This window comes from Abrus precatorius, unplaced genomic scaffold (genome assembly GCF_003935025.1).
Source record: "Abrus precatorius isolate BTA unplaced genomic scaffold, Abrus_2018 Scaffold3, whole genome shotgun sequence".
NCBI lineage: Eukaryota > Viridiplantae > Streptophyta > Magnoliopsida > Fabales > Fabaceae > Abrus > Abrus precatorius.
In genome coordinates this window covers 8,132,475-8,156,235 of record NW_020874373.1, presented here as the reverse complement: position 1 = coordinate 8,156,235, position 23,761 = coordinate 8,132,475, and the positions used below count along the sequence as shown (strand labels likewise).

The following is a 23,761-nucleotide window of genomic DNA, read 5'->3' as shown; positions in this document are numbered from 1 at the left end:
GAAAAGCGAAAATCTAAAACTTTCAAATTTATTATATCTTTATCATCCTTATGTTTTTTTCCCCAGACTTCATCTTGTTCAACATATAATTATTAAGGTAGAATGGAATAAGTTGTGGGCCTAGAAAGCCGTTCAATTTTCTATATTTGTCAAGCCCAGCCCTTTTTTTGTATATTAAAGCCCGTAAAGTATTGCACACGCTGATATGTATTTATTAAAACAATCTTCATGGACTCGTACCGTGTCCAACTCACCTTTTGTCCTTGTTCATCTTCCTCATTTTCTTGGGCCTACGAAAATCTCTCTCAGAATATACAGTATAATAACAGTTCTTTTACCTAATTGATCCTTTGCACACACTAAAATATAATCCGTTTGCATAACTGTTCATTCTGTCTTGGTCTCTTGCAATGTTTGCATATATCGTCTTAATTAGAGCAAGGCCATCAAGAATTATTGAGTGCCTATCTTTAGAATCTGAATTATTTGGGAATTTTTTTACGTGACAGGATGATTTGTAGCTGTACCGTCAGAAACAATGACGATGGTGATATCAAAGGCCTGGTCAAAAGCCCCCTACGAATGGCATGACAATGAGGGTAACCAAATAAGAAGCAATGGACTTGGTAATTCCCAAATTAATCAACATCTTCCAATAAAAAATCGTAGCATTAGTTTGAGCATCTTGCCTCTGAGAACAGTATAGCTAACGAGTTGTATTAGCATCCTAACTGTAGTTTAGTTTACTTCCCTCATAATTTAATTAAATAAAATACAATGGAATTGCAAGGAATTGGGGGCAATATGGGAATTTGATATTACGCAGCAAGGAGAACCCCACATATTAATGGGAAATTGTCTTGTTTCTATTTATCACGACGTGAAGTTGTTGGTTGACGATCCGGTTAACTTGGCATGGCCTACAGAGAGAGATCCATAATATGTAAAAAAACATTAGCGTCTCCGTGCACAGGTGTTCGGCTTACCAAATCTTTGACTAAACAAAGTATAAAGATGGGAATCTTTCCACTATGCCGCTCCTCCTCTTAACGCAGCATTTTCTTTCTACAACAAGCAGTATATACCTTCGTACAATGCAGCAGGTTGAGGAAAGGGATATCCTTCAGAAACGCTTTCACTATTATGCATGGAGAGCAGAGCTACTTCAACTTTGTAAGAGTCCTAAGAAGGAAAAAAGTGCAAAAGTCCAAATTTAATAATTTATACAGAAAAGGGCACAGGCGAGAGCATTAGAGAGGTTGCTGCATTGTGACAACCAAGGGACTGGTCACAGTGTGGTTGCCATCAGACCAAACTATGGAACCGCTCTTGAAGGCCGAACTTCCAGGGGAAAGCTTAACTGCCCTTGCTTGGACCCTAACCAGAAAGTTCAATTTCTGACCCAACCTTCTGAAAGACAGGGTGTCTGGCTCCACCGTCACCACCGTCCCCGCAGGTGGTGTAACGGTGACTCTGTAGACGGACTTTGGGTATCCAACGTTAGTGACAGTTCTAATGAAGTGTGTAGACAAGTTTTGGTTTCCATACTGTGGGAAAAGAGCAGATAAAGAGGGGTAATTGAGATTGGCTGCGTGACCAGCCCTCTTTGCCCCACTGCAATCCGCAGACTTCCTGGTGATGGCACGAATATTGGTGGCAGTATAATTAGAATTGCACAAGAAATGGACATAATCGTAGGGAGAGATGTCATAAATCAAGCCAGGGTTGATGGCCTTCTCTGGATGAACATGCCCAGCCCCGTAATCGAATACGGAGGACACATTCCCAGTGGACTCGTCCAACAACGGGCCTCCCCCATCACCATTATCAACAGTGTAAGCAGTGGTGATGAGAGCGGATCTAATAGCAGCAGGACTCCAATCGGAGTGGGCGGCTTTCAACAGAGCAGCCAAACCAGAAACGTGAGGACAAGCCATGGAAGTACCAGACAGTATGTTAAACTCAGTCCTACGCTCATCTGAAGAAAGCCCAGAAGGGGAAACTCTATCGGGCCAAGCAGCAAGAATGTTCAACCCAGGAGCAATAACATCGGGCTTCAAAATCTCAGGAGAGACAGGGTTGGGGCCTCTGGCAGAAAAGGAAGCAACCTTGGGGGCGGGCCTAATACCAAGCCTCGTACCCTTGAATAGGATAGTGGCAGTTGGGGGTGACCTTGAATGTGAAGCCAAAGAGATGTACTTCCGAATCTCATCGCCGCCGCTCGCACCCACCGACGTGCCGGGAAGCACGTGGCAATCAGCCACCAAACCCTCACCGTCGAACACTCCATTCGCCAAAACCATCCCAACTCCCCCTGCCTTCTTCACCACTTCCCCTTTTGCAGCTCTTGAATTTCCGCCTCTGTCACACACAACAATCTTCCCCTTCACCAGCTTCCGATCCAGCGAGTCTTCCAAGCAAAGGGACGAGGAGTAACCGTCACCCCCACTTTCAGAACCCGCGTAGTGCAGCGGGTACATCCGACCTGGACTCAGACCCGGTCCACCATACACGCTCGCCCCGCGTATCAACTTGCCATTCCCCAGCATCACATCGGCCGGGAAATCTCTGTCTATGGTTCCTGCGCCAACGGTGGTCACCCAGGGTGCCACATTCGTCACCGTCAGGCCGCCGGGACCGCCGTTTCCGGCCGAGGCGGAGACGAAGACGCCGGCCTGAGAGGCTCCGAAGGCCCCCACGGCGATCACGTCGAGATGGTAGGGCACCACTACGCCCCCGACGCTGAGTGACACGACGTCGACGCCGTCGGCGACTGCGGCGTCGAATGCGGCGAGGATGTCGGAGTCGTAGCAGCCGGCGTTCCAGCAGACCTTGTAGACGGCGAGGCGAGCCTTGGGAGCCATCCCGGCGGCCATTCCTTTGGCGTAGCCCATGGTGGACGCCGGAAAGACGTACCTGCCGGCGGCGATGGAAGCCGTGTGTGTTCCGTGACCGTCGGAGTCTCTGGGAGAACGGTACTCCAAGGTGTCGTTCATCTTGCCGTTAGTGGCCTCATAGCCGGCGCAGAAGTAGCGGGCTCCGATGAGCTTACGGTTGCAGGAGGTGGCCGGAAAGTCTTTACCGGCGACGCACTGGCCCTTCCACTTGGGGGGGAGGGGACCAAGATCGCGGTCGTTGAAGCTCTGTCTTTCGGGGCAAATGCCAGTATCGAGGACTCCAATTACGAGATCCGACCCGAAATCGGTCTCCTTGAGCAAGCCGGCTCTGTCGGCGGTCTTGAGGCCCAAGAACTGAGGGGAGCGCGTGGTGTGGAGCTGCCTCACCTGCTCCGGAATCACGCTTACGACATGCGAGAGCAATTGCAGCCTCTGCGCCTCCAAAAGTGACAGCTTTGCAGAGAAACCGTGAAATACCGTTTGGTAGGTGTGAATAATGGAAGCCGAGTCGTGGAGTGAAGACTCGTACCAGTGCCTCTGCGTTGGAAAAATGGAAGGTTTTGCTTCTTCCTCAACTTGCACTATGAATGTTTTCTTTTCATCCCACCCTGAGGCTGTTGTCAGCAACAACAACATAATGATAATCATGTGGGAGGGAGGTGAAGCCATTGAAATTGAAGAGAGTGAGTTTGTGAGTGAGAGTAAAAATGAGTAGGAACGTGAAGGTGTGTGTTGTGTAGTGGAGTGATGTCTAGTGGTCTTGGTCGTCCATTTCAAAAGTACATCATTTCTTTTCTATTTTCGGTTCACATTTTTTGTAGGCATCTCCATAAACTACTATACACTGTGTCTGTGTGAGAGAGTGTGAGGGAGCTCGTGTTTGGGCATTGACACAGATTTGCACTATTGGCTGTTGCAACTCACTCAATTAATTATAAAAGACAGTAGAGGGGGGCAGATTAGCCTTTTAGACTTTAGTGACAGGATAGCACATGTTCTATTTGTACCGCCCCTTCTCATAATTCAACATAATTGACTAACACTATCGAATAATATACATAAATTACCTTATTTCTTAACATTCATATTTGTCCAATATGCCCATTACATTATAATAATCTAACCAGCATTCTTTTTCGGATCCGTGCTCTCCGTTTGTCATGACGTGGACGAGTCTTCTCTGAAGCCTAGTTTTTGTTTTCATCTACCTACCTTTGTTTTCATTTCTGTTCGTGTAGACATATATCAAACCATTATTAGTTTTCTTCCTTCCCCCAACATTATGATCCATAAAAATCAGCATACATGAGTGCTTACCGACACATTGCAAACTACACGACTTGCAGCTTTCATTTTGAACTGCAAATGATCCCATTTTGAACTTACCATCACAATTACTTCATTCTAACTCATTTCCATGGTATATATCGTAATTCGTCTTACATATGTATATACAATCAAGTCCTTTTATTTCTAAATGAACTATTCATTGTTTTTATGTATATAACCTCATTCTTATAAATATATTTTTTAAATAAGCTGAGTACATCCAACGAGTTATATTATTTCAAAGTGTACTTTTTACAACATAATTATTTATTTTGTTTTTATCCCTTTTAATCTCATTATTTATCTTTTTTTTTATTGCTGTTCACATTCATTCACTGCTAAATAGAATATGTTTCTGTTGGGGTTTTTTTACAAAACAGAGTTTACTAGACAAATCTCAATTTAGGAGGCAAGATTAATCGAGTTTTTACAAAGTAAAAGAAATAGATTTTGGATTCGAAACCAATCGGGCCTTATGCATAACTGAGACTGATTATTTATTCTTCAGAACGTTTCACGTCCAAACGTAATAATTCGTCTTTATTTTTAGTGATATGCATAGAATATTTTGAATAACCATTTCAAACGGTCATTAGTAGCATTATTATTGTCCTTGATTTCAAGAGATAAACATTATGAAAATCATGTAGGGGCATGACTTGCACTACATATACATATAAACGGGTTCATACTCATTGCCAGACATCCAAATGAAAGGGGCAACGATCTTTGTTTTAATTATTTTGTTGGTTGAATATTTACCAAATTGTAACTTCGCGTTGATGAAGGTTCGATTAAGATAAAATGGAACCCAACAATGGGTTTGTACCCATCAAGTAAGCCCTCAGCACTGCTACTATAAGTTATAACTTGCAAGCTTAAAAAATAAAAGAAAAAACCTACAAATAGTAAAAAAAATTTACTTCATCTTTTCCCTTGAATATTGTAATAGATGTGTAGTTGTTGAAGACTAAAGAGATGTAAGCAAGCATAGCATTTATAATTAAAAGATTAAAACATTGTACCCAACATTTTTTTTATGTACAAATTAATTGAAAAATGAGTGGTTAATACACAAATTCTACTTAAAGCTTAGTAGAATTTAGATGCAATTACCTTCCAAATTATGTAGTTGTGAGAGAGAGATTTTTGGAATTACAGTTCTATTGTTAAATATTTAAAATTAAAATTATATAATAAATTTTTATATTTTTCATACATAAATATTAAAAAAATCTTAAATAAAAAAGTAATGTATGTAAAGAAAAACATTTTTCTTTGAATTATAAGTGGTATTATTGAGGACAAAATATCAAGTGATACATCATATCGAAGTGAATGGCATGTTCACGTAGTAATGGGATGGGTCTCTCTGTATGTGACAAGGGATACAATGGTGGGCCGAGAAGGTGATGTGATACTCATCACTGAGTTTAAATGGCATGTTTCACAACTTACTATAAAAATAAAAAGGAAAAAAAATAGTTATAAGATTTTCTCTGCATATATATTGCAAAGAAAAAAAACTATATAATAGGTTATCCTTCATAAATTTTACTTAATTTAAGGGATTTGATAAAAAGGAAATTGAGCTATGAAACTATTGCCCAATGGTTTTGATTACGAGGATTTCTCTTAGACTGATAAAGTCTTCGCCTTCTGAGATCCTCGAGGATCAGGCGAGTCTCTAGAGTAGCATCATTCCAGCAATGTCTGTAAGACACTACCATTAGCATTTGCTTGGTAGAGCTCTCTTGAGTGTGCTCTCTCATCTCATCCAAAACTATTTGCCTGTTCCGGCATTCCGTGCTGCAGAAACCTTGATCACCCCTGCGCAGCACCAAAATTATCCATGATGTAAAAAGGGGCAGCAAATATTATTCTTAATGTAGGACTAATTTTGTCACTTTCTATTTACGTTCACTAGATATGTCCACCTTTGGTACGAAATCATCCACCACACATGAATCACGATGCAATTAGTGTTCTCTTGGGAAAAATAATAATTTATAGATATCTTTGTCTTGTTGAGCTGCTTATTGCATAGGTTACAAGTTTGAAGGAAGCAAAACTCTGGAGGGCTGGTTTGATTTAGTTTTGTAAGTGCAGATTGAATAAGGACATTGGATTTGCCCTTTGTTGGGGTATCAACTCAATGCGGAAGACTGGATCGAATTTAATTGGAAATAAAGAGAAGTAAGAGAATAATAGAGATAAAATTTTAACGTGGGAAAAACTCCAAATCGGAGAAAAAACTCACGGACAACGACGAGCAAAATAATTCTACTATGTAAAAGGGAGAGTACAAAAAGTCCTCTAAAATTATGAGAACAAAGAGTAATAAATCACTCTATTTTTTCTCTCAATAAATACTCTCTCAGAATGGAATAAGAGTTACAAAATAACACTCTCAAACTTCTTCTTCTGATCAGTGAATGATCGATTTTCGTATGTTCTTCATTCATTCTTACACTGGGTATTTATAGACAAAATTTTGTAAAGTTTTTCAACAATTACTATAGCAATTCGGTGCCTACCAAATGCAAAATTCAATGCCTACAGATTTTGAATGCCGGTGCCTACAAAGTTGAAAAAAAAAACAAAGTTGCTGCCTACAAAATTTGACAAACTGAGCCACCTACTAACAATCTCCACCTTGGATCAGTTTTGATAAATTGCTCGACGTTGTTTAAACCCCAAAGGGCGTTCAAGTGCTGTAGAGACCAACCAAGTCCAAGCAATGCTGGAACTTGGCCTTTGGAAGAGGCTTTAAGCCAAAGAGCCTCTTTCACACCCTCTGTCGCTGCAACATATTCAGCTTCAGTCGTAGATAATGATGGAAGAGACTGAAGCTGAGTTTTCCAACTAATAGCATAGTTACAGAGAGTAAATATGTAACTAGAAAGAGATCTTCTTTTGTCAAGATCGCCACCATTATCCGAATCAACAAAACCTGTAACTTCAGTTGTTGCATGATTTCTATCGAATACCAAGCCAATATCAGAAGTACCTTTGAGATACCGAAAAATCCATTTTACAGCACTCTAATGATCCTTTCCAGGATTATGCATATGCCGACTCACCATGCTAACGGCATATGCTAAATCAGGTCTAGTGCATACCATAGCATACATAAGACTGCTAACAGCACTAGCATAAGGAACGCGTGACATACGCTCCATGTCTTCCTCTGTCTTAGGACAAAGGTCAGGTGATAACTTGAAATGTGCAGCAAGTGGAGTAGAAACAGGTTTGCAATTAGACATATTAAACCTGTCAAGCACTTTCTCAACGTATTTTTGTTGAGATAGGAACAATTTACCAGCTTGACGATCCCTGCAAATCTCCATACCAAGAATCTTCTGAGCTGCACCCAATTCTTTCATCTCAAACTCATTATTGAGTTGAGTTTTTAATTTTCTGATCAGAGACTTATCACGTGATGCAATTAACATATCATCAACATATAGTAACAAGTATATGTAAGATTCATCAGGAAGTTTTTGAAAATAAATACAGTTGTCATATTGACTTCTGCAATAACCTTGCCCAATCATAAAGGAATCAAACCTTTTATACCATTGTCTCGGAGCTTGTTTGAGTCCATATAAAGATTTCTTCAATCGGCAGACAAGATGCCCCTTACCAGGAACAATAAATCCCTCAGGTTGCTCCATATAAATTTCCTCTTCCAGCTCTCCATGCAGAAAAGCTGTCTTAACATCAAGTTGCTCCAATTCCAAGTCAAATAAAGCAACAAAAGCAAGCAAAACACGTATGGAGGTATGACGAACAACAGGTGAGAAAATTTCATTAAAGTCAACACCTTCTTTTTGGCTGAAGCCTTTAACAACCAATCGTGCCTTGCATCTAGGATCTTCAACCCCGGGAATGCTGTCTTTCTTCTTATAGACCCATTTGCATTTCAAAGGCCGTTTGCCCTTGGGAAGTTATGTTAAACTCCAAGTACCATTCTTATGAAGACTTTCAATTTCTTCATTCATAGCCACTAGCCATTTTGAAGAATCAGCACAAGAAACAGCCTCAGTATAACTGGCTGGTTCAATGTCATTATTTATTTCTTGTGCAACAGATAATGCATATGCAATTAAATTATCATCATAAGCATAATTTGCATATCTAGCTGGCTTAGTAATCATCCTTCTTGGTCTATTTTGAGCAATGGAATACTCCTATTCCTGCAGCTGAATTGGAGAAGTGGTAATCTCATCAACATCATCATTACCACAAATATCAGCGCTAGACTTATTGATAGAAGAAGATGGAACATCAACATTAGGAATTGTAGATTTCAACTCCAACTCCACCTTCTCGCTAGTACCCTGCAGATTATTAGTACTAGTAGAAGAAATCACAGAAGTTTGTTTTCCAGAGGATAATAAAGCATCCTCATTAAAAGTCACATCTCTACTGAGAATTAATTTTTGTGACTTAGGATTCCATAAACGATATCCTTTAGATTCATATGCATAACCAAGAAATATGCACTTGACAGCTCTTGGAGCTAATTTGCCATCATTGACATGTGCATAAGCAGGACATCCAAAGATTCTCAAATTGGAATAATTAACAGGATTACCTAACCAAATTTCTTCTAGAATTTTGAAATTAAGTGACGAGTGTGGAGAACGATTGACCAAGTAACAAGCAGTTGATACTGCCTCGGCCCAAAATTTACGTCGATGCCATAACCCAGCATTTGAGAGCATACAACGAGCTCTCTCAAGTAGAGTCCTGTTCATTCGTTCTGCAACACCATTTTGCTGGGGTGTTCTTGGAATGGTTTTATGTCTAGCCATTCCATGATTTGCGCAGAACTCATTAAATTCACCGTCACAGAACTCCAATCCATTATCCGTTCTGAGCTTCTTGATTTTTCTTCCTGTCTGGGTTTCAACAAGAGTTTTCCACTTCTTAAAAGTGGGGAAGGTCTCATTTTTATACCTGAGAAAATAAACCCAAACTTTGCGAGAAAAATCATCAATAATAGTCATCATATAACGGCGTCCTCCATAAGAGGGAACTTTAGAAAGCCCCCAGAGATCAGAATGAATATAATCAAGAATACCCTTTGTACGGTGAGTTGCAGTAGAGAAACTTACTTTTTTCTGTTTCCCAAAGACACAATGTTCACAAAACTCCAACTTACCGATACCTTGATTACCAAGGAGACCTTGCTTGCTCAAAAGATGCATGTCTTTTTCACTCATATGGCCCAGGCGCATGTGCCATAATTTGGTGACATCATTATCAAGCATAGAAGAAGATACAACTGCTGAACCTGTCACAACAGAACCTTGCAAGAAATATAAAGTACCAACTCGGTTACCTTTCAACAAAACAAGGACACCTTTTGATACCTTTAGGACTCCACCTTCAGATGAAAACTTGCACCCAAGAGATTTAAGGGTGCCAAGAGAGATAAGATTCCGCTTTAATTCAGGAATAAAGCGAACATTAGTCAGAGTCCTGACAACACCATCATGAGCCTTGATCTGAATAGTACCTATTCCTTCAACTTTGCATTGGGTATCATTAGCCATTAAGATAGTACCACCATTAATTGGTTCAAAAGTGGTAAATAGATCCCTATAAGCACACATGTGGTATGTGCATGCAGAGTCAAGAAGCCACTTATTTTTACTTCTCTTGTCAGAAGAGACAACAGATGCCATAACATCTCCATCAGAATCAGTCTTAATATTAGCAGCTTCAACAGGTTGTTTACCTTTTTCTTTCTTTTGTTTATTTTCTTCTTTTTTCTTTAAGATAAAACAATCAGAAATATCATGCCCATATTTTTTGCAATAACGACAGGTAGTGTTGGATTTTCGTCCCCTAGATTTGGATCTACTCTTTTTGTGACTAGTACTCCCTTTGACTTGAGTTCTACCTCTAACACTTAGACCCTCACCCTTGTCCTCAGAATGAATTTCAAGATCAAATTTTTCTTTGGATAATAAATTAGATTTAACATCTTCAAAGGATAAGGTGTCATTATTACCATACAACATAATTTCTTTGAAGTGTTTGTAGGTAGAAGGTAAAGAGACAACCAACAAAATAGCTTTATCTTCATCATCGATTTTAATATCGATATTTTGTAGATCCATAATAATAGAATTAAACTCATCAAGATGAGATTGAATGGGAGTACCTTCTATCATACGGAACGTATATAATCGCTCCTTGAGACGAAGCTTGTTGGCGAGGCTTTTAGTCATATACAAAGTTTTCAACCTTAACCACAATTTCGCAGCGGTGGTTACATCGGCCACTTCACGTAGAACCTCCTTGGACAAGCAAAGTTGGATTGCTGAAAGCGCCTTTTCATCCAACTCATCCCATTGCTCATCGGTCATGGAAGCCGATTTTTTTAACTTTCCATCTAAAGCTTTCTTTAATCCGTTCTGAGTGAGAACAGCTCTCATTTGGACTTTCCAAATAGAAAAGCTAATCTTGCCATCAAACTTCTCAATGTCAAATTTTGTAACGGTAGACATTTCCAATTAAATAACTGCTCTGATACCACTTGTTGGGGTATCAACTCAATGCGGAAGACTGAATCGAATTTAATTGGAAATAAAGAGAAGCAAGAGAATAATGGAGACAAAATTTTAACGTGGGAAAAACTCCAAATCGGAGAAAAAACCCACGGACAACGACGAGTAAAATAATTCCACTATGTAAAAGGGAGAGTACAAAAAGTCCTCTAAAATTATGAGGACAAAGAGTAATAAATCACTCTATTTTTTCTCTCAATAAATACTCTCTCAGAATGGAATAAGAGCTACAAAATAACACTCTCAAATTTCTTCTTCTGATCAGTGAATGATCGATTTTCGTATGTTCTTCATTCATTCTTACACTGGGTATTTATAGGCAAAATTTTGTAAAGTTTTTCAACAATTACTGTAGCAATTCGGTGTTTACCAAATGCAAAATTCAATGATGTTGGGGTATCAACTCAATGCGAAAGACTGGATCGAATTTAATTGGAAATAAAGAGAAGTAAGAGAATAATGGAGACAAAATTTTAACGTGGGAAAAACTCCAAATCGGAGAAAAAACCCACGGATAACGACGAGCAAAATAATTCTACTATGTAAAAGGGAAAGTACAAAAAGTCCTCTAAAATTATGAGGACAAAGAGTAATAAATCACTCTATTTTTTCTCTCAATAAATACTCTCTCAGAATGGAATAAGAACTACAAAATAACACTCTCAAATTTTTTCTTCTGATCAGTGAATGATCGATTTTCGTATGTTCTTCATTTATTCTTACACTGGGTATTTATAGGCAAAATTTTGTAAAGTTTTTCAACAATTACTGTAGCAATTCGGTGCCTACCAAATGCAAAATTCAATGCCTACAGATTTTGAATGCCGGTGCCTACAAAGTTGAAAAAAAAAAAACAAAGTTGCTGCCTACAAAATTTGACAAACTGAGCCACCTACTAACACCCTTTGAGTTGGTTATTTGGGTGAGAAGCCTCTTCCATAGGGCCTCCTCTTTGGTTCAGTTGCCTCATTTCTTTGCATTCCATTTCCACGTTGAAGGGGCTCCTCAACTTCAGAAGCTTCGTAAGCAAAGCAATTCGAAAAAAATAGAAAGGGCCACCATACAGAGCTGAGCCGAAAGAAATATTTGAAAATGGCTGTAATATATCCTATCCATGCATATATTTCATGAGGGATAAAAAAAAGAAGAAGTAAAAGAGTGATTAAAATACTGTTTTATTTTTTAAAAAAAGAGAAATATATATATAAATTTTAATTATTTTATTTAAATAATTTTTTTAACTTTAAAAATATTTATATAGTTTAAATATTTTATATAAATTTTAATTATTAATATTATCTTAAATTTTTATATCAATAAATATATCAAAATATTTTTGTCCTTTAAACAAATAAATTAATATACATATAGCATAAAGTAAAATCTCAAGAAATATGATGATGAAAATGACGAGTGCTAAAGTTGGGCTACTTTTATTTTTATATAGTTTTTTTTTTCAAAATTTAAAAAATATAGAATTTTTTTATAAAATTACGAAAATATAGAGTTCAAAAATTGTCAATGCAGTACAAAAATTCAGAAATAAAAAAAATACAAAAGTGATAAAATTTTAAAAATTATCAATGATAATTTTTTAAAAAATATTAAAAAATAAAAATTGCAAATGATAATTTTATAAAAAATAATTAAATATTTTAAAAAAATACATAAAAAATTGTCAGTGACAGTTTTTAACAAAAAATTGTTAATGACAATTTTTTTTAAAAATTATAATTCTATAATTTTGAAAAAAGTTCTATTTTTTTTTTTAAATTTTGAAAAAAAAAACTCATATAAAAAAATGTTCCACTAAAGTCATGGTGGGTATATAAAGCAAAAATTGATCCCTCGAAAAACAACAACATTTCAGTATATATATATATATATATATATATATATATATATATAATGTGATTTTTTTATCAATGGTTTAATTAAATTTAAAAAATATTAGCTATATAACTTTGACTGATATTTTTTCAGGAAGTATCCTATATTTTTGTAGCCTCTAAAGTTTACGGGAGTTTTGCATGTTTTTCTTGTATTAAAAACGACAACGTTCCACGCAGGTTGGGTAAAAGGTTTCCGTATAAATAGAAAATATTATATCTTTAAGCTTTTATATGAGAACTTGTATTTATATATTGTTTGTATAAAAAAATAAAGAGAAAAAATTAACATAAAACAATTGATATAATAAAAAGAAACAAAAATCATAATAAAAATATTATATAATAATATAACGGTTTAAATACTTTTTAACTATCTCCAAATAGGGATAAATTCAAAAAACTACCTCAAAATTTTATTTTTTTCATTTTAATGTTTCACTAATTTTTTTTATAATTTTATACCTAACGTTAACCTCCGTCAGTTAAATGGTGATGTGGCTAACAATTTGTCACGTCACCGTTGATCTCTCTTATCCACCTCACCCTAAACCACCACATCAGCATTTTTGAATTTTAACCTAAAAGTTGTATTTGCGTTTTGGGTTATGTGAGGGAAAGATGGCCAATTCTAAAACTATAATTGAAGAAGAAGCATAGAACAGAGACGCTGAAGAGAGAAAGAGGGTCAAATCTAAAATTGTAATTGAAGAAGAAGCACAAAACGAAGATGCTGAAGAGAACTCGAAAGGAAGAAGAAGAAGAAAAGGAAAAAGAAGGTTAGGATTCTTTATTGTGTGTTGTCATTATCCATCTAGGGTTCTGTTTTGATTCTTCGTCTTAACAAAATGAGTAGTGTGGATGGTTCATCGTGCTCATCTTTTGCACGAGGTGTAACTTGCAAATGTAAAAAACCGGTAATAATTTTGACCTCACAGAGCAAGGATAATCTTGGTAGAAGGTTTTAGAGATGTTCTAATTGGAATGTAAGTTCAACTGGTTGTATTTGTTTTAAATTTGTGATTGTATTTACAAATTTGTTTGTATTTGGTTTGCAAGAACCTAATTCTTGCAATTATTTTCGTTGGATTAAAGAGCCTGTAGATGGAGACAATGAGTCTGTTATATCAAAAGAAATTCATACAATTCAAGAGTTAAAGGCAAAGATTGGTGATTTAATGGAGGTTGAAAAAATAACTGAGGAGAAAATGGCAAAAATCAAAGAAGAGATGGTGAGACTTAATGTGATAATCTCCATCAACAACTTGCATTAATGAAGCTTAAAATATCCCAACAAAAGAAAAAGATTGCTATTGAGAGGGATAGGGTGAAGATTTTAGTATGTTTAGTGATTGTGCTTTGGTTTTTCATTACCATTGTGAGCATTGTAGTGGCAATGAATGTTGTTAGTAGGAAAGTTTTAAATGTTGACACTTTGTAATTCAATGGAGTGAAAGTTGTTTTGAATATGGTTAAATGAATTCAATGACATAAGATTTATGCTCGTGACTATGTTCACTGTTATTTATTCTTTTCAGCCTGTTGAATTTGGTTCAATAACATAAGATTTATGATGCACATTTGTAAATGAAAATCATGTAAAATTGATCTAAGCAGCAAGTAATTACATACATTAATAAGCCTCACTGCTGTGTCAGCATCAATTACAAAAGCATTGCCTGGAAAGTTTCACCTTTCTTATAAAAATAAGGTGGATTAGATATAATTATTGTTTTTCCTGCCATAGAAGTAGAAAAACCATTTACTCTTTAGGTGGTCCATTATTTTTGTAAAAATTGATCATGATTTCACAATAATTCACAATCAATGTACTGTTGTGATTACTTATTCACAATCCTAGGTTTTTGTGCCAAGTTTCCTTTTATAAGAATGGTCCAAAGGCTTATTTTCTCTCAAAAGTTCAACTCTGACGTAAATGAAAAGTACACGCCCATGTACACGACTATGTACTTTGACCGTGTACATCTCTGATCTCTAACATTTGCATTGCACAACTTTTCTAAAAAGTACACGTCCATGTACTTTGACCATGTACATCTCTGATCTCTAACTTTTGCACTGCACAACTTTTCTAAAAAGTACACGCTCATGTACATGGCCATGTACTTTAACCGTATACATCTCTGATCTCTAACTTTGGCACTGCACAACGTTTCTGAAAAGTACACGCCCATGTACATTGCCATGTACTTTGACCTTGTACATCTCTAGTTTTGATGATGTACTTCAAATGAAGGTGACCAGTAAGGTACACGTTCATATACACGGTCGTGTACTTGTCCATGTATATCTCTGGTTCTAATTATGTGCTTCAATTGATGTGACCAGTGAGGTACACGTTGATATACACAAGCGTGTACTTGCTCGTATATATCTCTGGTCCTAATTATGTGTTTCAATTCCAACATCAACAAACAGAACAGTGATCCCAAAAGGTGCACATGCTACACATTGTTTAATGTAATCAAAAGGTACAGAAAGTGGTCCATAAAAGGGCTCTCATTTACATGAATACTAACTTAAAGTAAGCTGTTATACATTGTTTAAAATAAAGTTATATTACTCCCAATACAATATAACATAAAGACTATTCTCTCTCCCAAAATAGTTCCCAAAAAACACAGTCTTCATTCAGGTCTAGTTGGTTGACTTGGTGGAGTTGATAAAGGTGGTGGAGTTGGCCCTTCATTCAAATCTGCAGCAATAGCTTGATACATCTTTGCAGCAGTAGATTTTTCTTGTGCTCTTGCACTAGATCTTGTGATTGGTTTCATACGTGGTCTTCACACAGGTATTGCCTGCACTTCTTTATTTAAGTTCAGCTGCATATCTCCACAGTAGTTCATACTGTTTGTCAAAGTCACCATCAATCACACTTTTAGCTATCTGTTTAGCCCTGAATGCTCTTGACAGTGTTATCCCAGTGGAATAATTGGATTTAATTTCTCCAACAATATCCTTTAATGCTATGTCAGTAGTCCTGACCTTCATCTTGTTAATCAAAACTTTGGCAACCCAAGCTAACTTCGCACTCTTATTGTGAAAGACCCTTCCACATGTGTGTTTTTCAACCAGAGTGTTCAGCCTATAAGTCTTTGAATTATTGACCTTACTAACATACACAAAGTATTCAGCACAATGCCTACATCTTGCCCTTGCACTCATCTTGTCATTCAAATTGAATATGATTTCCTTTCCATTCAGCACATTGTACTCTTGAATTGCGTCATTAAACTCCTTGATGGAACTAAACTCCAAACCCAACTTCCACTTATAATCCTTATTCAATTCATCAACATTGAATCTGGAATATTTTCTTCTATAACCATCTTCCTCAGAGTCACCATTGAGCAACTCTTCACTTGCATAACCAATATCAATGTCGTTAGCTTGTACTTCTTGTGCCTTATAAAAATCATCTGCATTATGTAAACCTTGACTACTCTGACAAAAAATATTCACTCTTTTTGATTGCCTCATCCTAACACCCTTCTTTTTTTTCTTCTTTTTTTGCCACCTCCAGGTTTCTTAATAGCAGCAGTAGTCCCAACATCATCATCATCATCATCCTCACCTCCAACAACATCATCATCATCCTCATTTTCAACAAAATCATCCCCACCCCCAACAACATCACCACCACCCCCAATAGCAGCATCCCTACTCCTAACACCTGCAACACCACCACCAACAACTACCTTTCTTCTAGATTGACCATCACTTTGAAGCGCACCTGGTAAGTCTCCTCCAGGGGTTGACTTTTCAACAGAATCTTCATCTCGAGAAATCCAGACAACCTCTACACGAACATTAACTTTGTCAGGCTGATAAACACTCTGAGCAACATCTACCTCCTCAGCCTTAACATCTTTATTCACTTTCTTTGCAAATGACTTCTTCTTTCTGCCTTTTACTCGCTCAAATTCTGGAACATCTCTGTCAAATCCACCATCCATGTCACCAACCCTATCCTCCTCACTTTCATCTAAATGAATTTCATTTAGAGATTCTTCCTCATTACTGAAAAAATTGTCCCCAATAACACCCTCGTTGCTTCCTTCACAAACAGCATATATTTCAACCTCCACACTGTTACAAATGGCAAAATTAGCCATGCCGAGGGCTACACTATCACAATTTATTTCCTTGAAGTCAGAAGGACCAAATTTTCACCATATCCTCACAGGGTGCTCTCCGTAACCTAAGTCTTCTTTTAAAATCCCAAATGCTTCAAAGTACGACCACCTATCCATATCAACAGCAACAGCCTCTTTGCCCCCAACATAGTGCATCACGAGGTCCAATTTAAAATGATCCCCATGATGAATTATAGCATTGAAAACCCTAACGCGCAATAACACTTACCTTCAACAATGTCAACAATGTCGCCTCTGGTAACAACCACAGTGCTTGGAAAACAAGGAAAAAATACAACGACGATGTTTGTTTCAAAAACGATAAACAGCACAAGTAAAGATGAAGATGAAAAATAAACTACAATATCATATAACGGGTTCAAGGATTTTTTTTGCTTTCTATTTGGAAATATTTCACTCTGTGTTCAAGATTGAGTAACTGTCCAAATGGTGGTTTAAGCCTTCTTCAACATTCCCCCAAATGTTAACTGCGCGCTTAAATTTAAATTTTTTGATTTTTTTCTTTTTCTAAATTCAAAAATGTTGATGTGGAATCTAATGTGGTGGTTTAGGGTGAGGTGGATGAGAGAGATCAACGGTGACGTAGCAAACTGTTAGCCACGTCACCATTTAACTGACGAAAGTTAACTTTAGGTATAAAATTAGAAAAAATAATTAGTTAGGCATTAAAATAAAAAAAAATTGAGGTTGTTTTTTTAAATTTAGCCCTATTTGGAGGTAGTTAAAAGGTATTTAAACTTAATAAAATTGATAAACTTTTTGGCAAGTGCACCAAATCGCTGAAATAACAAATTAGATTATCGTCCACAGGGATTAATGCTAAGTATCAATCTACAAGAATAGCACTAGTTGGATCACAAAAACAAGATATAAATAGAAAAAAATTTAACTAAGTGAAGAATTGTAAACAAAATGAAATTAAAAGTGCTAATAGTCATATTTTCTAAAATACCCAACCTCAATTCCTTGGTAATTGGTTCTAAAATAAAATTAGTGTTCTAATTCTTTAGATACAACTAAAAATATTCAGTATTAAGAATTAAACTCATTGACTACATCATCACAAATTTCTATTCCTAGATAATTTATAATGAGCAAATTAATCCTAGTCCAAGAAAGCTTACTACTTTCCAGTAATAAACTCCTTTTCATCAACTCCATTCACGTAAAACAAGGAAACATTAAGTTCAGAATCAAGATGTTAGATTAAATCATGTATCTTGAGTTGTATCCAATGTTAATTCATTGCAAAAGGTAAAGGTATAGGTTTATCCACACTCAACCCAAGATATTTAGCTAGACATAATGAAAGTAAATAATATAAAACTGAAATATATTGTAGAAACAGAATTTATGTTCACAGAAACGCTTATAGCAAATAGATGAAACGAGAGAGTTACTGTTCCATTACATAAACTAGAGAAAATGGAAAGAAAATGCAAGTTCCCATAAGAATCCTCTAACCAAAATGTAAGGAAATTGCCCTAATTATCATATTCTACATAAACTGTATGAAAACCTAGAATTTCGTGCTTTCAGAATGTACTAAAAAGAAAAGATATAAGATAATGTCTTTTTTTAAAAAAAAATTGCTTTTATATGTTCAGTCAGTATCGTATCTCCACAATCAGAAATTTGTATCCCCACAAAAGTGTCCTGCAGTACACAACTTCAGTTGTTTAAGTCCAAATGCCAATTTCTATCTAATCCCTTTAAAATTAAACTGTCAGCTATCATAATATAAATGATTCATATATTTTACAACACTTATAATATTCTATTAAATTTTTTAATTAATTATATTAACTTATAATTTAAACTCAATGAAATATATAAAAAAACTTGAATTTTTTAGATGAGTTAGTTTTTTTATTTTTTAATAGAAAGTTTCGCATGACTTGATTTGATTTCACAATCGGCTCCGGATTCCGAATAAAGTTGCAGAGATCTGCTGTATTCCTTAACCACAATATTCAAGATGAAAGTGTATAAATGGAATCAAATTGGCACCCATTGTATACAGGATCAAATATGCTTATTATCTGAGCAAGAACAAGTCTTCTATGCACTAAGTTCAACGAACTAGACTCCAAAAATGGGAAAGGAAAATGGTAGTCCACACTATATTATATCTGTCCTTGTACATAGTCTCCAATTATAAGTTAAGTTAATCTTTAAAACTTTGAAAACATTACTTTAATCTTTAAAATTATTAAATATAAATCATTTTTAATTTTATTATTACAATTTTAGAGATTCAATAACTTTTATTTATAACTTTAGAGATTAAAATAATCACTAATTGATTATTTCAAAAATTAACTTAGTGGTATTCATAATCTTAAAGATTAATTTAATGTGTTATTCATTTTTTTAAATTATGCAACATCTTGGGTAACAAAATGCAGAGAGTGTTTCATTAATGTTTAATTTTTAAAAAAATAATAAATTAATATATTACAAAGCACTAACATGAAAGTTTTTCAAGAAATAACAGATTGTTTTAAAGTCCTTCACCCCGTAATAGTTATTTATGTTACAATATTATTTTTGCATATCACCAATGATGGGAGTACGTGAAGCCAGGTAAGGCATAACTTTACAGCAGAAACGCAATATAATAAATCCATATCTACTTCATAACCATTTATGTGTCAGTAAAATCACTTGGATTTAGGAAATGATGTCACCAATTTGGCATATATGTCACTTTAATAACAAGCCATAAAATAAGTAGCGCATGGAATACATAGGGATCCCAAAGAAAAATGTAACATGAAATAATGCGTATTCAATATTTTGAAAAATACACTTTCTGATGTAAAACTAATCCTTAAAATGTTTATAGAAATATTTTTTTTCAACATAAAAGTCAAAATAACCTAAAAATCAGAATACTCTTAAAAGTAATTGATGCAAGGTAATAATGAAAACCAAATACACATTAAGTACAACTATAACGAATGGTTGTCTACGACTCATCATTTGAATTTTGAAGTATAATTTCTTTGTGACTGAAAACCAAAACATAATGCAGTTCATTTCCTCGTCCTTACGGGGCTTGCGTTACGCTTTGATGAGATGAAATACAAAGAAAAAAAAATTAAGAAATCAGTTGCACACAGATACGTAATACTTGATACTAAAAAACTATCCTTAATATGAAATGATACCCGTGCTTGTGACAAAATTGTTTCAAGAAACATGTATGATCTTGAATTGTAGCCAACATTTTTAAAGAATAGCAAAAACTTTATACATGTATGACTATAAGTATAGCTGGATCAGCTCATCACTAACAACAGATGGAGTAAGAACACCTAAATCTGTGAAAAGCAGAGTCAGATATTGAGGAGGAGTGTAGTCCCGCGCAGACCTTTCAACCTCGACCTTGGGTGGAATAGGTACACCGAAATCAATCGGGCGCAAAGCAGGGGCTAAATCCTTTTGGTCAAGAGGGTAAAGACGAGCAAACTGCAGGGTAACACAAACGAGACATGTAACTGTAGAACATACATTCCTAATTGATGCTACTTTTATGCTAAAATAACTTGCAACATACTAGAATTTTCTGTAAGTTGCAAATATACCTTGTAGCTTTCAGCAGCGACATAGACTGGTTTATTCATACTGTGTGCAACCAACGCAATTTGGTAGGTCCCCATCATGTTGATTATGCCCCCACTTTCCACAACTCCATCTGCACCCACAAAAACCATGTCCACCACATCCATAGTATATGCAACTGCAGAATCTATTACAAGTTTCACAGGAACATCAAGCTTGGCCAGCTCATTGGACAACCGTAATCCCGTTCGGTCTGGTCTTCCCTCTGCAAATTCAAGGACAACAAATTTTTAAGTCCAGATCACAATGAAGATTCCAAAGATACAGCAGAGTTCACACAAGTTCAAAATGGGGTTGACGAGTGGAAATTATGATAACATAATTTGAAACCAAATTTCATTCCGCTAGGTGGGGATGCTTTTCTGAATCAATCGAAGATATTAGACTAACAAAAACCAAATTATCAGTTAAACCATTCAGAGGTGATTTCTTCTATTGTTTGAAAACGAATAGGGCAACGAATCAAGAATAACAATTCCAACTCTCCGGTCTAAAGCTCACAAGAGATCGTTGGAAAGAATTATAATTTATATTGAGGAAAGAAAGTCAATAACCATGATCTGCATATATGAGCATTCCTGAATGCATATGTATGTATATATATGTATACAATTATAATAAGAGAGTATGAGGGGAGGCAAGAACCTGTGCAGAAGACACGAAATAGCTTCTTATTTTGTGCTGCGAGCTTTAGAACTTCAAAGACAACTCTGGAAAAACCATGAACCAAAATTGTACAACCATCAAATATAAATTCTTGACTCAACATTGCAATAATTTTACGAGCCTGCAAAAAAAAAAAAAAAAGGAAGGTGTGAGGAAATAAACTTAGAATGCAGTGAAAGCGGGAGGGGAGGAAGCAAGTTGCCTTGTAGGAGATTTCCCCAAACTTCTCAGCACGTTCGATTAAGCGAGATTTTGCGGAATTAAAGTTTTCATACTCTAAAGCAGAAGTTCTAGTCACATATCGCATAAACAGATCACAACCAGCTGTCAAAGAGATAGAAGTTGTATCCCAAGACTGCAAATGAAAGCAAAAAAAAAACATCAACAATTGCAAATGAACGAAGAAAGAAGAAATAGAGTGAGTGAGTATTACTACTAGTGTTACCTTGAGAGAATCGGAGGCCTTCTTGAGCTCGATTTCCAGCTCCATCATAGTGGTGGCCTCGCTCGACCTTATGACGGCGGCCAAGGCGCGAATGGCTGCGACAGCTTCCGCCAAATGTGGCTGTTTCCGCCAGTTATTAAACTCGTCGATCACACTGAAGGGCTTATCCGGATCGGGCTTCACTTCGGGTTCGGGCTCCGGCCCAATCGCCGCCTGAGCCTGAGCCAGCCAGTCGCTTGTCACCACGCCGTGGTGCGCCGCTCTCGTCTGGTAGTAAGCTGAAATCCTAGGATTAGCGTTAGGGTTAGGGTTAGGGTTAAGGATTGAGATTGAGGATTCGTTTGTGGGGGAAGCCGGAGGAGGAGTGATGGAGTGGGAAGAGTCGGCCTTCCAAGCGGCGTCGTTCTGCTGCCTGTCCATGATGAATGATGCCGATCTCCACCACATCGTGTTCGCACCACAATACACAACAATTTGATTTAAGATCCGATGCGTTGTGAGTTGTGACTCGTGAGCTAAACAACACAATAATTAGGGTTTATCCATTCACAAATTCAATTTAGATTTAGGATTAGGACCAAGCCAACTCAACATTTCCTTCTTTCTCCTCTCTTTTAACTACGTCCCCTTTCGCGTCTAATTAGGTTTTTTATTTACCCCGAGTGTGGAAAAAGGTTCTTGAATTGCTTCGTGCTGATCAATCTTGAAAATAAAAAAAAGATCGACAATAAAGGTATTGGTAATATTTAATTTTTAAAAAATCAAAATAAAATTATTAATATTTTAGTAATATCTTGAATTAATATAAAAAATTATTTAATTGAGATCTTAACTCTTTAATTTATTTTTATTCAAATTTAGTCTTTCAAGCTTCTTTTAAAAAACACTTTTTTAAAATTCAATAAATTTATTTGTCTTGTAATTTTTTTACTTAAATTTATATTCAAACAATTAAGAATTTAAGATATAAAATATTTTTAAAAATTAGTAAATAATTTGATAAAGTGTTAGAGGATTTAGTAAATGTGATATTAGGATTTGAAGATTAGAAAATTTTAAACCTTTTTTCTTTCAAACAAAAAATTAATATTTTGGATAATAAATTTTGAGAAAAAAGTATAAAATTATTAAGTTAATTTACTATGAAAATTGAAAGCTTAAAAAAAAGTAAAGCGATGAAGATATTTAATTTAACAACTGAAAATTGAGAAATTAAAGTTGCTCAAAGAAATATTGATGGGCAAGTATTATTTGCAAACTATAATTGAGAGATAAAATATGTAATAAAGTTTATAAAAAAATTATTATATATTTTGCATAATAAAAATTAATTATATGATTTCTATTATGCAAAATATATAATACAATTTTGAATAATTTATGGCATGTTAGGTCATTATTATAACTAAAAAAAATGAAGTCATTTGGAATGGGCGAAGGATTTAAATAATTTTGCCCATTTAAGTCATTGAATTTATGTTGTCTTAGCAATTGATCAGTAGCTGTGGAGTCCCAAAAGTCAGAACCAATTGCCCTTTGACATATATAACTTTTGTCTTCATGGCACCAAATTTTGAATTTTTTTTTTAATTTCACTAAGGTTGCAAATCAGTGTTATATTTGATGGAGTTATGGTATTATCGAATAAATCAGTCCCATATTTGAATAATCCTGGCTTGTTGAGAAACAAAGAAGAAAGAAGAAAGAAGAATCATAGCTTTTAGAGGATGTGATACACAGGATGGCAAAAATTGAAAGGTGATTTCATGTCTTAACGTATGATGATTAAAAAGTGTTGGGATATTTTAAACTTAAGTATATTCAATTCAGTTTTTCTTGCACATGGATTAAAATTTAAGCGTATTCACTTCACACGTAATTTGACCTGTATTAAAATTATAGGAAAAAGAAAAGGAAGAAGGACAAACACGCTAAATCACGTGGGTGTGTATTTTGCTTCTTTTAATTATATATCTTAATTTACGGATGACTTGTTTGCTGGAAAGGTTACATCTAAGTTATCTTAAAGAAAAGGAAGAATTGAGGATGGATGCTTTGGTTATGGAGAATCTACTATTTAAGAAGACTGTGACACGTCTTTATGATCTTAAAAGATCCTCCCTTTCCTTCTTTCTTGCTTTGGTAA

The 23,761-nt window shown here is 35.7% G+C and overlaps 2 protein-coding genes across 4 annotated transcripts; both read right to left on the bottom strand.

The window, feature by feature from the left end:
- Positions 1-853: 853 nt before the first annotated feature.
- On the bottom strand, positions 854-3,821 carry LOC113863776 (subtilisin-like protease SBT1.5). The gene has a single exon (XM_027497474.1). The coding sequence runs from the start codon at positions 3,564-3,566 to the stop codon at positions 1,251-1,253; it is 2,316 nt and encodes a 771-aa protein (XP_027353275.1). The 5' UTR covers positions 3,567-3,821; the 3' UTR covers positions 854-1,250.
- Positions 3,822-20,016: 16,195 nt separating this feature from the next.
- Positions 20,017-22,204, bottom strand: LOC113862978 (translation initiation factor eIF-2B subunit alpha-like). 3 transcript variants are annotated; one of them, XM_027496322.1, is made up of 5 exons: positions 21,616-22,204; positions 21,373-21,525; positions 21,150-21,291; positions 20,468-20,709; positions 20,017-20,351 (listed from the first exon to the last, which is right to left on the bottom strand). In XM_027496322.1, exons 1-5 carry the CDS (start codon positions 22,060-22,062, stop codon positions 20,145-20,147), a joined length of 1,191 nt encoding a protein of 396 aa, XP_027352123.1. In that variant the 5' UTR covers positions 22,063-22,204; the 3' UTR covers positions 20,017-20,144. The 3 variants fall into 3 exon arrangements, with proteins under 3 accessions (XP_027352123.1, XP_027352122.1, XP_027352121.1); XM_027496321.1 differs by having other exon boundaries at positions 21,150-21,525; positions 21,616-22,179; XM_027496320.1 differs by having other exon boundaries at positions 20,053-20,351; positions 21,150-22,179.
- Positions 22,205-23,761: the final 1,557 nt, after the last annotated feature.